This window comes from Scomber scombrus, chromosome 23 (genome assembly GCF_963691925.1).
Source record: "Scomber scombrus chromosome 23, fScoSco1.1, whole genome shotgun sequence".
In the NCBI taxonomy this organism is placed as follows: domain Eukaryota; kingdom Metazoa; phylum Chordata; class Actinopteri; order Scombriformes; family Scombridae; genus Scomber; species Scomber scombrus.
Window position 1 is genome coordinate 6,938,776 of NC_084992.1, and position 17,500 is coordinate 6,956,275.

Genomic DNA, 17,500 nt, shown 5'->3' on the forward strand with positions numbered 1-17,500 from the left:
TAAGTCAATCTTTTAAGAAAAATCCTGATTCCAGCTTCTCAAATGTTACTTTTTTTGGGTTCTTTAGTCTTCTGTGACAGTAAACTGAATGTCATTTTATGGACCAAACAACTAATTGGGAAAGTTTATTGATATTGATAATCATTAGTTGTAGCCCTATACAACACATAATAATAGTAATTTATGTTAATATCACTGTCTGAATGCCAAGAAATATGTTCATGCGATCCAGTAAAAGCAATGACAATATAGTCATCAACTACAGGTTATAATTTACAAAATTTAAAGGACGAGTTCACCATTTTTCAACAGTGTCTTAACCCTTAAACAGGCAGGAGTGGAAAATGAGACGTGAAAAATAAAATCCTAGTTATCTCATATGCACCTAAGTAAAACATGTCCATAAATATATATTAAAAAATATTTTGTATATTTAGATTTTATGAGTTGTATCTCCTTCAAGATACGTTATCCTTATTAAGGTATTAAAAATGGTCATAATGGCAAAAACTATTTAATGCTTTATTTGGTAAAAAGAAGTGTTACATTCTTGCTTTCTCTGGTCTTTAATATCACACATACATAGTTTTATCATTTATATTAAAGTATAGACCCTCCACAAGCTTTAATTCTACCAATGTAGTCCTACTAATTCAAGGCACATACAATTGAACAACCACCTTAACCAATCATGCTCCTAACAGGTTGTTAAAGAGTCTGTATCTCCTGGTGCATGTTGTCTGTTTTAAGGGTTAAAACAGCAGCCGGTTGTCCAAAAGGGGTTTTCCTCACTTTAGTCATTCCTCCTGCTCATACTGACTATTAAAAAAAAAATCCCCTTCAAATGTGCCTTCAATGGAAGTGAGTGTTGGTATGAGGCTTCAGCAGTCTGAGTTAGTCATATTAAGTGGATATCTGCCACATTTACAGTCTTTTTAGTATCAAATTCCCTCTTTGTGTTTCCCTGTTGAGCTGTGGTGGAAGTATAATAACAAAAAGAGGGAATTTGGCACTAAAAATGACTATAACGTTGAAACATATCTACTTGATTTGACTCACTTGGATGGCTGAAGCTTCATATTAGCTTCAGATAAACTTTTAAACACATTTTTGCACCTCCACCATTTGCATTATAAGTACGTTATGAAGAGATCTTCTAATGGTCAGTATGAGCAGGAGGAATGATTACAGCAAGAAAAACTGGTTTTAACCACTTGGAATAAATGGAAGAAGAAAAAAGTGCTGTTGGCATTAGCAGATAATAAGAAATGTGAAGAAAAAAAAAACTCCACAGTCTCCGCCTACACTAATTTATCAGCAGGTGACGTCTGAGGTGCAATGAAATGTGGACTAAATGAGCAACGACAACATGAATCTCACAGATTACAGTTTAATTAAATGATCCTTGCTCATAAACAGCCAAAAAGTGCAAAGATTTGCCAGAACAAAATCAATGAGGTTATAAACTATAATAACATGCAGCACACTTCATTATAATAAAACACTGTGAATCACTTGTTTTCACCAGCCTGCAAGTAATTACTGCTAATAAATGAGGAAGATTGTTAGTTCTCTGAGGAGATGCTTTAAAAAAAAAAGTGATTTATTTTCCTAAAACTGTCAAACAATTAATAGCACACATCTTTGTTCTGTGCTTGTTGGTACTTTTCATTACATCATGTTTTTATTTAAGATGATACACATGATTTTCTGTTTTTTCCCCTTCCATCCATTGACTTTCATTGGGGAGGAAACAAAACTGAAACCATTTACTCTGACAGTGCATTAGCTCATTATGTTGACTTTAAATGAGAACTGAACCCATAAATACACACATTGTTCCCCTCTAAACTAATGACCTAAACAAGACCTGAAAGCCAGAACCTTACCTATTGAATTCCAGCAATAAAACCCCTCTAATAATTACTTGAAGGCAATCAAAAATAATTACTTTAATGTAGACGTAAGGAGTCTCTAACCATTAACTCTAGTAAGTGTTCACTTTTAACAGCCAAAAAGATCCATAACCACAAACCTCATTAGTTACCCCTTAAGAATTAACTCTAAATAAGTAATAGAAACTCTAACCATTGACTTTAAATGGGCCGTGGAACCCAACAATTGACTTTAAACAGGAATGTAACCCCTAAACACTGATGTTTGACTAACCTTTTTTTTTTTAAATCCACTAACTATTCACTTTAACAGCTCCACAGCTCCACAACCACCAACTTTATTAGGCAAAAGAACCTAAAGTAACACTAAATAAGTAGTAAAACCTCTAACTATTGTCTATTAGGCAACAGAATCCCTAATTATTCGCTTTAATTGGGCAGTAAAACACACAAAAAATCCATTTTTAACAGGAATAGACTCGCTATTTATTAATTATTCTTCAATTGAACCCTTTACCATTGACTTACCCTTAACACTACTACTGTTACTGTCTATCAACAAATTATCTAAAATGTCAGTCCAAATAATTACTTGAGTGTAATCAAAATAATAACCTAAAGTATTCTTAAAAATGAACTTTAACTAACTAACCATTGACTTTAAATGGGCCGTGGAACCCAACAATTGACTTTAAACAGGAATATAACTCCTAAACATTGATGTTTGACTAGTAGTCTTAAAAAATGAACTCTAAATAAGTAATAAAACCTTTAATTATTGACTATTAGGCAACAAAACTCCTAATTATTGGCTGTAATTGGGCAGTAAAACACATAAAACATGACTTTAAACAGGAATAGACTTGCTAATTATCGATATTTCTTTAATTGAACCCCTAACTCGAACCCCTAATGCTACTACTATGTCTTGCTCATTAGAAGAGTTCAATTTACTGCACATCAACAAATGATCTAACACTCCAGCCAAGCTGTTAACAGACTCAAAAGAAGAAAAAAGAAACATCTTAAAGTAAAAAAAACAGTTTTAGAGATGATGCAAAATGGCTGCTGTAAATGGGAATCTTGGACATCAAGTGAAAGCCAAAGATGGGCGATCTAAGTGCCGGAGCGCAGAGCTGAAATCTATTTGACTCAGCAAAAGAGCAATTGACTGCATAGTGCTCACAGCAAGAAAGAAAAACAACACACACACACACACAAAAAAAAGAAAAGAGAGCCAGAACAGTGTGTTTCTAAATTCAGAACACAAAGAGCAATTTCTCTGTTTTCCTGTTTGTTTTATTCAAAGTGTCACTCCGTCTCTGAGAGCGCGTTCGGAGCACTTCGTCAAAGATGTAGGTGCAGCGGATTAAATATTTACGACCGCAGCCAAATGGGGTGGGTTTCACGCGAGCTTAGGGGGGGGGGGGTTGGACTCTCGAAGATCTCCCAACAGCCTCCACCGGCAAACTCAAAGCTATTAAAGAGACCATCCTGACGCACTGTGCCGGGGATGGACACTGTCAGATCTCATTTGGAAGCTCTACTGCCTGCTGTGTTTGGAGGAGGCTTTTACTGAAAAAAGGCCTTACAGTAGCAGAAGGAGGTACATGTTTTAATGATGGGTGGCGTTAATGACTTAGTCTAACTGTTTCACTTTGTGAGGCTGAGCACTGCACATACAAATAAGAGGAAGTTGTGTGGGGAACTTGGTGTTTAATTCGGATTCTGCACAAACACAATGAAGAGCTCGCTTCAAAAGAGTGAAACGCATCTTGAAGTTCGTCACTAAAACTCTAAAACATACAAAAAGATACTGTCTGCAACTTGATTACATACATTTAAAGGAGGCCTATTATGCTTTTTTCTTATTTCCAGTCAAATATATAATGTTGCAGTGTTGAATATTCATATTAAATGTGGTCAAAGTGTCAAATAATGAGGTAAATATATGTAGAAGTAACTCTGTGAGCAAAAAGCACAGGGTTTAGCCAGCTCTAAACGCTCGGTTTGCAACCTTTTTTTCTACTTTCAGCCCGAGCTGATGTCAGCTTGTGACAGATTTCTTTATATGATCGTTTGCTACACACACACACAGCAAGTTCAGCTCTGCTCTGCTAATATTAGGCCATTTTTCCACTGTTTTGGGGGGGGTAGTTAAGCTGAGGAATGACTTGAGTTAACCCTCTTTTGTCCTCGAGTCAAGTAAGGAAGGAAGGGAGGGAGGAAGAAGGAAGGAAAGGAGGGAGGAAGGAAGGGAGGAAAGGAAGGAGGAAGAAGGAAGGGAAGGAGGGAAGGGGGGAGGGAGGGAGGAAGAAGGAAGGAAAGGAGAGAGGAAGGTAGGGAGGAAAGGAAAGAAGGGAGGGAGGAAGGAAAGGAAGGAAGGACAGAGGAAAGAAGGAAGGAGGGAGGGAGGGAGAAAGGAAGAGAGGAAGGTAGATGGGAGGAAAGAAAGAGTGAAGGAGGGAGGGAGGGAGGAAGGAAGGAGTGAAGGAAGGAGAGGAAGAGAGAAGGAGGGAGGGAGGAAGGAAGGAGGGAAGGAAGGAAAGAAAGAAAGAGAGAAGGAGTGAGGGAGGAAGGACAGACGGAAGGAAGGAAGGGAGGAAAGAAGGAACAGTCAAAACAGACGGGGTCAACTTGACCCGGCAGGACGACACAAAGGTTAAGCTATCATACTGAAAGTGTTTTTCAGTTACACAGCACTGCAGCGTAGAATGAGTAGTTTACCTGTTGGAGGTGTGCTGATGGTCTGCAGCTCTTCATCAAACACAAATGAGTCAGGATAGTTTTTACCTCCTTGTTGGTCTTTTCACATCATTCTCATTAGTCAGTACATTAAACCGATGTTGATGCTGAGTTCTCCTGCGAGGGCTGAATTTGGGCACAATTGATAAACTGTGCTACATAAATGCTTTAATGAAAAATTAAGATCAACACTCATTTTGATTTTTCCCTAAACTTGTTGCCATTTTAATCAAACATAACAAAAACAAACGATTTTCACCTGAGTGCTGGTGGGAAAACATCTCTTAAGTTGATTTCTGGTACCTGGCGTTGTCACTTTATGCTGACGACTCACTTCTTTCCCATCATAATCCTCTGTGTCTTGTCCTTTCTTTTTTTTAAATCCCTTCTTTCTTCTTCCTCCTCCTCATCCTCATCCACCTCTCCTGTCTCTCTTTTGCCCTTCGGACAACATTAGGATGCACAGGAAGGAAAAAGAGATGGGTAAACAATGTATGGACAACCCACAGGGGACCACTAATATACACACACAGTTGCATACGTACAGGAAAATATATTCAGTCAAAGACACACACACAACACACACACACACACACACACACACACACACACACACACACACACACACACTAGCTCTATATGATGTGCGTGTCTTTGAAGCAGTCTGTCAATCAATCACAGACTAATTCCCAAGGTTCCTTGGTCGCCATTAGCGACGGGGGTCGATGCTCTGTAACTGTGGACACAGCGGACATCGATCTGAGAGAGAGAGAGAGTTGTGTGTGTGTGTGTGTGTGTGTGTGTGTGTGTGTGTGTGTGTGTGTGTGTGTGTGTGTGTGTGTGTGTGTCATGATGGAGAACAGTATTGTGGTTTGTATGGACATAAAATAGGGTCAAAAGTATCGTAGCTGTGTATCATCAAAACAAAAGAAAGGAATCTTTTTATTTTAAATTCAACATTTAAACACATCTTACTTTGTTCAAGAGGTTTTAAAATAGGTGGTTAAGTAGTAAAGTGCTCATAAGTTTGATTTGTACTCGTAAATCTGGGATTCACACATAAAACTGAGAACTCTGTGAACTTTTTTCACCAACAAACAGACAGATGTGTAACTGCAAACCTTTATGTATTCACACACTGTAAATGATCTCATAATAATAATACTAACTTTATTTATATAGAACCTTTCATACATACAATTCAACTCAAAGTGCTTTACATTTAAAGCAATAAAACAAGCACAACAAGTTAAAATCAACAGGGTAGGTTAAAAAAAAACCATTAAAACAAATAAGAGATAAAAGTTAAATAGATAAGTTTAAAATAAAAGATGGAACACAGATTAACTAAAAGCTTTGTTAGGTTTGATATCTTTTTCATTCATTCACAAACAAATAGATTTAGTTTTAAGTCCATAAGGAGATCTGTAATTGTGTATTCTGACATTTTTTACACATTTAATTATTTGAATTAATTGATACACGTGAACACAATGAATTCATTCTGATATGATGATTTACAGCTACAGTACTTTTGACCCTACTTTGTTTCCATAGACTCTGCCCTCGCTATTGATTGTCCTCTTGTTGCATTGAGGCGAAACGGGCGTTCTGACTCTGTGTGTGTGTGTGTCCCAGTGTGTGTACATACATGCACGTAATGTAGTGTGTGTATATGTGTGTGTATATCCACCGGTGTTTGTGTGAGGTTCTTGGATCCTGGATATGTGTGTGTGTGTGTGTGTGTGTGTGTGTGTGTGTGTGTGTGTGTGTGTGTGTGTGTGTGTGTGTGTGTCTTTGAAGGTCCTCTTCAGAAGAGTAATCAATGTGTGAATGCAGTCCTGACCCCACAGAGGGACTCAATTTTCCATTTTTACTCCCCCCTCCCCCCTTTTTCTCACTGTCTTTTTCTCTGCTACCAGGCGTTCATTCTTAAATCTAAAAACATCTCCACTTGAACTTTAACCAGGACAAAATAAAAAACGACTTGTTTTTTTAGCAGCCAACCACATACTTACTGTTTTTAATCGTCTTTGAAATGCATGTTCCTGTTTTGTTTTTAGCCATGTTTGCTGAATAGTCCTCTGACTTTTCACTCAGCAGGTCATAGTTCTCATTTAACGTTGGACATACAGTATTGGATCAAATGTAATAGGACTCTAACTTTCCCCACATCTGCTTTTTGAAGAAACAACACACTTCACACTCATCCTGTTGGTAAAGGTTTTCCTGAGATAATCCTGATAATCCAAGAAGAAGAGTCCTCATCCTTGAAGCCTTTTCTTGTGTAAAAATGAAATAAAAAAATTAAATAGTTAGTCTGGTTGATGGAAATGATCTTCTTTGGCTGCAGTATTTATCGGCTGTTTTTACAGATCAGTCAGGAAGCCATTTATCGAATTAATCTAAAGATGTCGGAAGATGCTTTTGCTTCATTTTCATGCTACACAAGAACAGATACTTGTAGACACAGACATTTGTATCGCTGTCTTACTCTAAAAGACTCAGTATAAATGGACTTGAAGACTTTTGCTAGCTTTAGAGCTACAAACAGCCCATAATGCAACTCAAAATCACTCAAAATTTGATACATAAATTCATAGTTTCTTGATAATATATCTGCTGCATGTGCTGATGTAGTTAGACGTATCAAACACCTTGTTACTTTCGTCCCTTGTTACTTTCATACAAGCTTTCCCCTACTTTGTATTTGGTGCTAATTATGAAGCTAGCATGTTAGCATTTGGCTCCAAGCAGCATTGTATAAGGTTATGTAAACTAATGGTACATTCTGGCACAAAGGCTTCATTTTAATGTGTGCAATCAGTTTTTAAGAAGTCAGTTTTTCCTCCAAATTTTGGGTAAATACCAGTTTTCATTTCTCCCTTTTATTTTATTCTTTGGTCCTATTAATGTTTTGTCTTTATAAGAGAGGAAACGAAGGAGAAACAGATTCAAACTAACCAGGGACGCTGTGGTTCATGGTTGTTGTCTCTTAACTCTTCAGACATAAGGGCCAATCGTAAACTATCTTGATAATCAATTAATCATTTTAATAATTTCAAATAAATAATGACGTAAAAATGAAACATTCTCTGGCTTCAGCTTCTTCCGAACTGATGATTTTCAGCTGTTCTGTGTTTAGTTTAATCGTAAAATGTTTATTTTAACTTTTTATTCGGCAAAACAAGGCATTTGATGACGTCAGCTCAGACTCTGGGAATCTGAGAGCAAAAGAATAATTGATTAACCAAGAAAATAATAATAGATAAATGGACACTGTATTAGATATTAGTCGCGGCTCTAATCTGATGTATTTCTAATATGCCGCCTCCGTACTTAATGAATTGACCTTTTACACGCCGACAGTGAAACAAATGGTTGAACTCTGTGTCAGATTTCATTAAAAGAGCCTGTCGATCAAAAACTGTTGACAGACCTGGTTAAACGGTCAAATTAGTTTCAAAAAAAGACAAAAAAACAGTTTTACCAACAAAATCTGTAAAAAATGACCTGAAGCTGCGGAGATTTTAAGCATTGTGAGACACATTTAAGGTGCATGTATTAAAAAAACCCAGTATATTTTCATGTTTTTTTCCCATTTGCTTTATGATTTTATGTCCGTCTGTATCCAATGTCTCACTTCTTGACTGTTTTTCCATTTCCAAACTCCCTCTGTGTCACTATGAAGCTTCCTTTCCTCTCTTTCCATCTTTATATCCTCTCATCATCCCATATTTAAATAAAATCCTATATTCCCCCAAATAAAAAACAAATCTTTTACCTATGATTCACAACAGACTGATACCATTTGCCATCATCCACTTTGTTTGTGAGCGCCAGTCCTTGAAGATTTAAAACGACTCCTCCTCTCCTCATTTTTTTGGCCCTGTTTTCCTCCATCATGGTTATCCATTTCTTTCCTCTTCTCTCTCTCAGCAGGACAGCAGACAATACGTCTGGTCACTCGGCCTCAGGCTCTCTGACTGGACCTCTTTTCTTTTTTTTTTTCCTCTCTCGCTCTCTCTTTCTATTCTTCTTATTTGTCGTTATTGTCAGTCTCAGACTAAACTGCAGTCTGATCGTCATTGATAAATAAGATTTATATTCTGAGTCAGAATGGGTGGCTGGTGTAAGAAGGCTTTTTAAAATGGAAAAATAAATCCTTAAATGGATGAATAGATGCATAATTTTGTACTTCATTAGGTACAGGTGCATATTTAATATTAAACACTTCATAATGTACTTTTTCCGTCGAGTCATTTTTGGCTGGAAACCAACAGTGGCCCGAAAACTGACTGACTGACTGACTGAGCGATGAAGTTAATAATCCCAAAATGCATTTTGCACCAGCCGGCAGCAACGGTTGAGATTAATCTATTGTAATTTTTGCTGTATGATTGTTAATAGTAGGTCACTTTATTAAGTTTTTAAATATGTTTTCATGCGAGATAGTAACAATGTAAATTCCCAATATGTGGTCAGTTCATCTAAATAACGCATATGTGAAAAGAGAAGCGTAACTTCCTTTCAATTTCCACATGAAACATTCATCATATTAAAAAATAAAGCACTTCTGTGTTGGTGGTACGTGGACGGCCGTTATTCGGGCATGCACGACATCAGCTAGGTAGAAATAAATGTTGCGAACGAAGCTTTCAGAGCAAGTTTTTTTCCCTCTTTTTTATTGTTTTTTAGTATAGTCTGCATTTACAAAATAATTGCACTTTGTAAATTATACATTAGGTGTATAAAATAACAGAAATACAACAGAGCATGAAACAAGAATGCAACACAACAGAAAGGAGAAAGGAAAACAACTAATGAAAAATATATTTTAAAACAGCAAAAATATATTAATGTAAAAATGTAAAAACAACAAAAAAATCAACAACAAAACCAACAAAATATTTAAAAAGTTATAATCAAAAACCCCACAAATATAAAAAAAAATCTAATAAAAAAACAAAAAATATATATAAAAATATATTTAAAAAAATAACATCAACAAAAAAAATAAAAATATATATATAGAACAAAAAAATGGAGCTTGTTGAAACCCTGACTTTTGACTTTCAGGTAGCATTTCTACTTACATTAACTCTTACGTTTTGGAGCTTTAATCATGTTTAATGTAGATAATAAAAACTCATTACAGTGTATTAATCACATATAATAACGTCTTTAAATGTGCAGAATCCAACACATAACTAAAATAAATGGTTTACTTGCTCTGTGAAAAGATGACTTTTAGCACTCTATCACAGACAAAGAAGACGTGAAGGTTGAAAAATGTCAATATTAAGTTTTTTTTTTCTTTTCTTAATAAAACTTTGAACCTTTTTGTAGTTAATGAAAAAATTCCTTCACATGCTGCGGTTTAGTTTAACCTGCACACAACACACTCTCTCTGTCCTCCCTCCACACCTCCCCCTCATCACTCATCCCTCCATCCTGCTTTAAATTAAATTTCAAACAACGCGACAACTCCTCCCTCCCTCCCTCCTTTTTTTTTTTTTCCTCCCTCTATCTTGTTTTCTTTATAGCTTGCAGACAACTGTACTGTGTGTGTAATGGACATTCCTCTAAGGCCGTCAACCGTGACCGGGGCAAAACCAACTGACCTACACACACACACACACACACACACACACACGGATACAAGTTATGCACAGATAAGCATGCATGCATTCCCTCACACACACACACACACACACACACATAAACACACACATACACAATTAGAGACACGCATACATGAAAGCAAACTGTACATACACACTCAGCATGATGGAAAAGCTCACATACACTTTACACGCATAGTAATGCATGTACACAATGGAATATAAACACATGCATGCGTGCACACACACACACACACACACACACACACACACACACACACACACACACACACAGGGTCATCTCTCTCACTCTGCTGGTTGTTGTGTATAGAAGTCAGTTCCAGGTCAGTGCACAGAGCCAGGGATCTTAGTCCATACAAAAGAGGGGGTGTGTGTGAGAGAGAGAGAGAGAGAGAGAGAGAGAGAGAGAGAGAGAGAGAGAGAGAAAGAGAAGAGGTGTGTGTGTGTATGTGTGTGTGTGTGTGTGTGTGTGTGTGTGTATGCTTTCTCTTCCTGCATGTGTATCAGTGAATATCAGCCTCGAGGCGTCTCAAACAAGCACTCACCACCCCGAAAACACTTCAACAAAACTCTCCAAAATGAAAGGAGAAATTTGACAGCGACAATCGAGGAGTGTCAGTATGTGTGTCGCGGCTCGCTGCAAAGCATCATGGGTAACGGAGGCCGGCACCTGTGATTGGTCGGCTGTGAGAAAGGGCAGCTGATTGCATTGATATCAGATGCAGGTTGTCGATTAGAGGGTCTCACCTTTGTGACAAATGCACAAACACACGTCTACGAACATGTGATTATTGTCAATGAACATGAGAGTTTATTTCCTCTGATGATGATGATGATGATGAAGCTAAGAGTGCGTATTTTTGTTTGTGTGTGTGTGTGTCTCAGGACTGACGGCAGCAGCGATGGCCGAGCTCCAGAAGCTTCAGAAGATGAAGATGATGATGAGTCTCCAGAACGGCAACGAGTCCGACAACGACGACATGCACTCCAACACAGGTAACTAACACACACACACACACACACACACACACACAGGCACACACACAACACACACACACACACACACACAGCCTTTTCCAGACTTTTACATTAATGTCACTTGATGATGGACCATTTTTGGAAAAATACGCTAAAGCGTTAAATTAAAAAATGTATTGATGGCTCGTTAGAAACCTGTTTTTTTTGTTCATTTTCATTCTGCATCATTAATACATTTTAAAACTTACATCGCTCTTTAAGTCTTAATTAATGACCATCACTCTACACTGACACCACTACTGTTGATTTAATCATTTAACGTCACTAAAGGGTGAATTCTGATCTCTTTAGTGCCTTAAAATTGGCTTTTTGCACCTTTAACAAACAGATTTTGAGCATTAGAGATGATGATTGAGATATTTAATGTGTTACAGTGATGTAGAAGAAAGCTTTATTCTTTCTCTGCATGTTTTAATGGATGCTTGTTAACATGTTAAATCAGTCAGTTTAATGTAAATGGTGCACGTCTTATACTTCTAGCTGCATTGTAACCAGACATCTTCATCATTCCAAACAAACTCGTCTAACTTGCAACGATACATAACTTTATTTATTTATGCATCATTGCAAGTTAATGTCTTGTTGTCTGCGACCTTTAATCTATCCGTCCCTCTCCTTACACACCTGCCTCATCAAATAGACATGCAAAGCTAATTAAACTTTCAGTGAATATTCACGATCCACAGAGGATGAGTCTGTGACCCTTTGACCCTTCCTCTAGCGCCACCATCAGGTCAAAACTCCCACTTTTCCTGCAACATTTAGACTCCAGACCACAAATATTAAAGAGAATATCAGCACAGTTTTATCTACTCAAAGACATTTTTTAACATCATTAACAATATTTCTTCTATAGTAAAATATCAGAGTATTTATACTAAAGGAAAATATGAATGAAGTGAGGTTGTAGTAGTAAATCTCTTAAGCTAATGTCGATTTATGGTTTAAAAAGTTGATTTACTGTTATAAACTGTCACAAATGAACCTGAATCAGATGTGAAATGTTAAAAATAACTCTTAAGATCAGCATAAATTCATAAAATAAACAAACAAATAAACAGAAAAACAATGAAATAGTCCAAATGGTTACTTTATTATTACTGTAATTTGGAAATTTGTTCACTACATTTTCATAAATTTCCTTTCCTTTCCGTTTGTTTCTCTTCTTCTACTGTCTTTTTTCACACCTCTACCTGTCTCATCTTTCCCTGAGTTTCCCCTCCCAGGATCAATTACCTGCATTTAATCTCTTCTTTTCTTACCTCGCCTCACTTCACACGACAAACTGGAAAAACGAAACGAAACAAAAAAACACGTTGACGCCCGCGGGGGGAAGTTAACGAGGAGGCACGAACGGGCGCCAAAGAGCGCAGAGAAAGTATCATTCAGTGCTGAAACTCGACCCGAGCTCACGACAGAGATCGGTTTCAACATTTACGCCGACAGTAAACATACGGACGCATGACAAGAGGCCTAGATTACGTGATCGTGTGTGTGTGTGTGTGTGTGTGTGTGTGTCAGCCGGTCGGGTTTCAATACCATTTAGTGTCTTCTTCTTCTTCTCTCTTAATCTTCATTTTCTCCTTTTGTTTTGCTCACCTCAGATCTCTTCCTCAATCATTTCTAACATGTTTTTTTTCCTTCTTTCCACTTTGAATTAAAGCTGATTTCTGTCCACTTGTTTTCAACGGTGGACAAACAGTTGCTTTGGATTCATGTTTCTGTCCACCTGATGAATATAAGTCCAATATTCACTCTCTTTTAGCTCTCTTTTTGCTTTCTAACCAACTCCCTAAAGGGAACTATCTGGCTCTTTAGCTATTAAATGCTCCACTATGTTCACCAGATATTTGGAGCTGAACAGGTAGTGTACAGTGGCTTTTTTTTGCAGCTTTTTTTCTGATAATGACATTAAAGTTGCAGCCGGACATTTAAACACATTTCGATTGATACCTTAAAAGGGTTACGGTTAGGGTTATAGGTTTATATCACACACTATTTCAGGTCTGTATGTACTCTGGCCTCCTATTAGAATATCTGTACATGATTTACAGTCTTAAAAAACCTTCTTATTTATCTCATATTGGCTCTTTATGCCGCCCCTCAGTTCAGCCTCTGTCTATTAACGCGGCGTTTCAGCTCCTGTCTCTTTAAGCCCCTCCCCCTCCTCCTTCTGATGAGCCCACTCTGCTCTGATTGGTCAGCTTCAGGAATATTTGTAGTTGTATTTCACTACAAATACTTCTTTAATATATATATATGATTAACTTTTGGTTAAATGAAGGTAGTATTAGTTGTGTATGAATGTAAAAAACATAACATTTAACATTTAGCTATCAATAAGTAAGCTAACAATTTTAAGTGTTGAAAATGCAACTTTTTAAGCTTTTTGACATCATTTTATGGCTTTTTTTTGTATTGGCTTAAACTACATCAACCCAGAGTGAAAGCAAGTTATCCGAGTGCGATTTTCCGTGCCAAACTCTGCCTGAATAATAAACTATGTCCTAAATAAACTACTGTAAGTCAGGAAAAAGTGTTTTTTTTCAATGCTACGCTTCATTTACTCATTTTAAAAAAAAAACGTATACTCCAATTCAGGGTCACAGGTTTCTAATAAATGTATAAAAACAACTGTATATACGTTGAAAGAAAAGTTTCAAAATAAGATACTATTAATAAATAAGTCATAATTATCAAAAATCTGTGCAGCAGTGTTTATCTCTCATGTCCGATTATTACGTCTAGTCGAACAGTACCTGCATTATTCAGAGGTGACATATATAAAAACAAAGACTTCACACACACACACACTCACACACACACACACACACACACACACACACACACACACACACACACACACACACACACACACACACACACACACACACACACACACACACTTTTTTCCAGCCCACTCCATCTCTGCTGTGTTTGCTTCTCTGAATTATTGAAAAGACAAAAAAACAAAAAGCAAAGAGAAAAGGAAAAAGAGAGAAAGAGCGTGCAATCCTTCCTTCTGTTTCCAGCCTGACTCTCCTCCTGTTTCTATTTTTCTTTCTACTCTTCCTTTTTCTTCAGCTGACCTGGCAAATGGGCTGATAGAGTTACTCTTCCTCTGTTGTTCCTCGTTTTTATTCTCCATCGCCCCTTGTCGTTTTTTATTTATTCCTTCCTGCTTCTTTCTTCTTCTTCTCATCATCTCTGTCTTCTTTTATTTCATTCACAGTGATTTTTTTTTGTGTTGTTTTGTTTTTCCCTTCATTGTCCCGACCCTATTTCTATTGTAACGGACACTCAGGAACGGCCTGGGAAACTGCGGCGGACAATAGAGCGGAGGAACGACGAGTGTACAGATGAATATGAAAATAAAAGCGAGGGAAGGACAGAAAAATGAGCGGAGGGAAAAATAGACTCATAATAAGAGAAAGGGATATTTAGGGCGAGAGGGGGGAAAAAAGAAAAGGGGAGAAAGATGTTGTGTGTGATGTTTGATGGGTGAAAGATGATCGCTCCGGCTTGTTCTGCTTGCGGTGACAGTCATATCTGTTTTTCTTTTCTTTCTTTTTTTCCTTTATAGAAATGAGAAAAACACAGTGATGAGAGAGGGACAGATTTATGTGTCAGTGGAAACCATATCTTTTGTTTTTCTTTGTCAGCCAAAGAGGGAAAGGAGAGAAAAAAGACACAAGTCATAGTAAGTGGGGGGAAAAAGAGAAGAAAGAGTGAAATAAGATTGAGAAGAGAGATAAAGAGAGAAAAAAAGAGAACAAAAGGAGTGAGATGGACACTTTTGAGTGATTTCAGAGAACTTCAAACACTTTTCTTTTACTTTTTTTTCTCTCAAATACGACAGAAAGTCAACAGTAATCCAAACCGTTCATCCTAATCATGAACTGATAGTCTTCCTTTCTTCACAGGTGCAAAAACACCTGTTTGACTTCACAAAAATCACATTGATCTCATTCATCTGATTTTCCTTATTCATTTATTTATTTAAGATTTATTTAGCAGGAACAGTACAAGTCAATCAACATTTTAGTTCACACAATAATGTAAATGTGTCAGAGTTAGCTAGTTTATATCTTTAGTCCTCAGGCAGGTCAACAACTTAGCCAAACACTATAAAAAAGAAGAGTAAAGTAGAGGATTTAGTTGGATCTACTGGTGAGGTTATGGATTGAAACCAACTGAATACCCTACGTTTGCTGCAGGAGTCGTGAAAAACATGAAAGACCGTCTCTAGAGCCAGTGTTTGGTTTTTGTCTGCTCTGGGCTTCTGTAGAAACATTGTGGTGCAACATGGAAGAAGACCTGCTCCCTATGTAGATATAAAGGCTCATTTTAAGGTTATGAAAACACAATGATTCTTATTTTCAGCTGATTATACACTAATTAAAACATACTTGTGAATATTATATTCCATATCTGCTTATAGAGCCCATATTATTTTACACACTGGTCCTTTAAGTGAAAACAGCAACATGCAATTATAAAAATACTATTTAAAAAAAGGAAAAGTAAGCAAGTAAATATTAGTAGAAAAAATTTACTGTGAATATCACAACTAAAAGTACTTATTATTATCATATTATTTGATTCATATTATAGTAGGAAGTATTTTTCTGTCGTTGGTTGACTTGATGCACATTTTAACAGTTGGGTGGTTTATAGCAAATGTTTTATAAGATAAGAAAATGATTTGTATGTCAATGTGTAATCAGAAATGGGAACAGAGCAAATGTGGTGCAGTAGAAAGTATATTATTATAGTCCCCTCTGAAACCTGGAGGAGAGGAAGTATAATATATAAAAGCCTTAATGGGAAGTAACATAGGATTATTTTTAACTTCTTAAAAATGTTTCCCCCTTTTATTAACTGCCAGTTACTGCGAGAAAAGCTATTCTTTAAAAACACAGGCCAGTAACAGCTATATATAAGCAGTGCTTTATATAGCTGGGTTACTTTCAAGGAAGTAAAAGTAAGATATCACAAACTAACTACAGCAGAAAAGTGAATAAAACACAACTTGAATATAATCTCAGTAACAACTTTTGTGGCTCCGACACTTAACGACTATATATATATTTAAATTAATTAATATTGGACATTTCTGATATGTTGTTCTAGTTTAAAACCTGAATGTAACTAGTTTCATGGCAGTGTGTGTGTGGCATCATCAGTCTTAACTTGAGGTTGTGTTTGTTGACCTGCGGACTAAAACAGATGTCTGCCTGAACCTAAACATTCACAACAATGAAAAAGGACTAAAAGAGACAAATTCACAGCAAATTAATTTTAATTAAATTTGAAGCTGACTGAGAAGAAGAGAAGAAGAAGAAGAAAGACGTTTTGTGAGAGAAAAGAGTCTCGGAAGAAGAATCCGAAGAACATACAAAGAAGCCGAAAGAGAGAAAATAAAGTGACAGAAGAGAGGAGCAGGAAAGGAAAGGAGAGGACAAGGCCAAGGAAAAAATGAGAAGTGTGTGTACGCGTGTCTATGTAAGTGTGTGTGTGTGTGTGTGTGTGTGTGTGTGTGTGTGTGTGTGTGTGTGTGTGTGTGTGTGTGTGTGTGTGTGTGTGTGTGTGTGTGTGTGTGTGCGTGTGTGTGAAAAGGAGAGAGAGAACATCTGCCCATCTGTTTATACTTCTTTTCTTCCCCGGTGTAAATGGCAGAGAGGATGAGGCCCAGCTGTCATCTACACACACACACACACATATACACACACACACACACACACACACTTACGTACACACACACACACATAGCGCAGGGAATTCAGTAGGCAATAATAGAGAGAGACGGTTGCTAATTCAAACTAATGGAGGGAGATGAAGATGGATGAGAGAGGGAATGGGGGAGCGGAGAGAGAGAGATGTAGAGGGCGAGAGAGGCAGCATCACACACACGGAGAGAGAGAGAGAGAGAGAGTACAGGAATGAAGGTGTGAAGAGAGAAAGTGATTTTTTTCTTCCTCTCGACAAAAATCAAAGTCATTTTCCAATAAGAAACTTTTGCTGAGCTTCTGTATCCTGAAGGTTTAATCATCATCGCGCTTCATAATGTGTTAGTATTTAATACGATGAATTTAAATATGATTAACTAATGGTTAAAGTAATATTTATGTAATTTACAATTTGTATATTTCAAATTTATATTGCTAAATTGATCTG

The 17,500-nt window shown here is 37.0% G+C and overlaps 1 protein-coding gene across 1 annotated transcript in view; it reads left to right on the forward strand.

Annotated features, from left to right (window-relative positions):
• Positions 1-17,500, forward strand: part of LOC134005916 (dachshund homolog 2-like) — a 109,665-nt gene that overhangs the window by 68,477 nt on the left and 23,688 nt on the right. Inside the window, exon 3 of the mRNA XM_062444952.1 lies at positions 11,171-11,281. Within this exon, the coding sequence (XP_062300936.1) occupies positions 11,171-11,281 (111 nt within the window). The remainder of the gene's footprint in view (positions 1-11,170; positions 11,282-17,500) is intronic.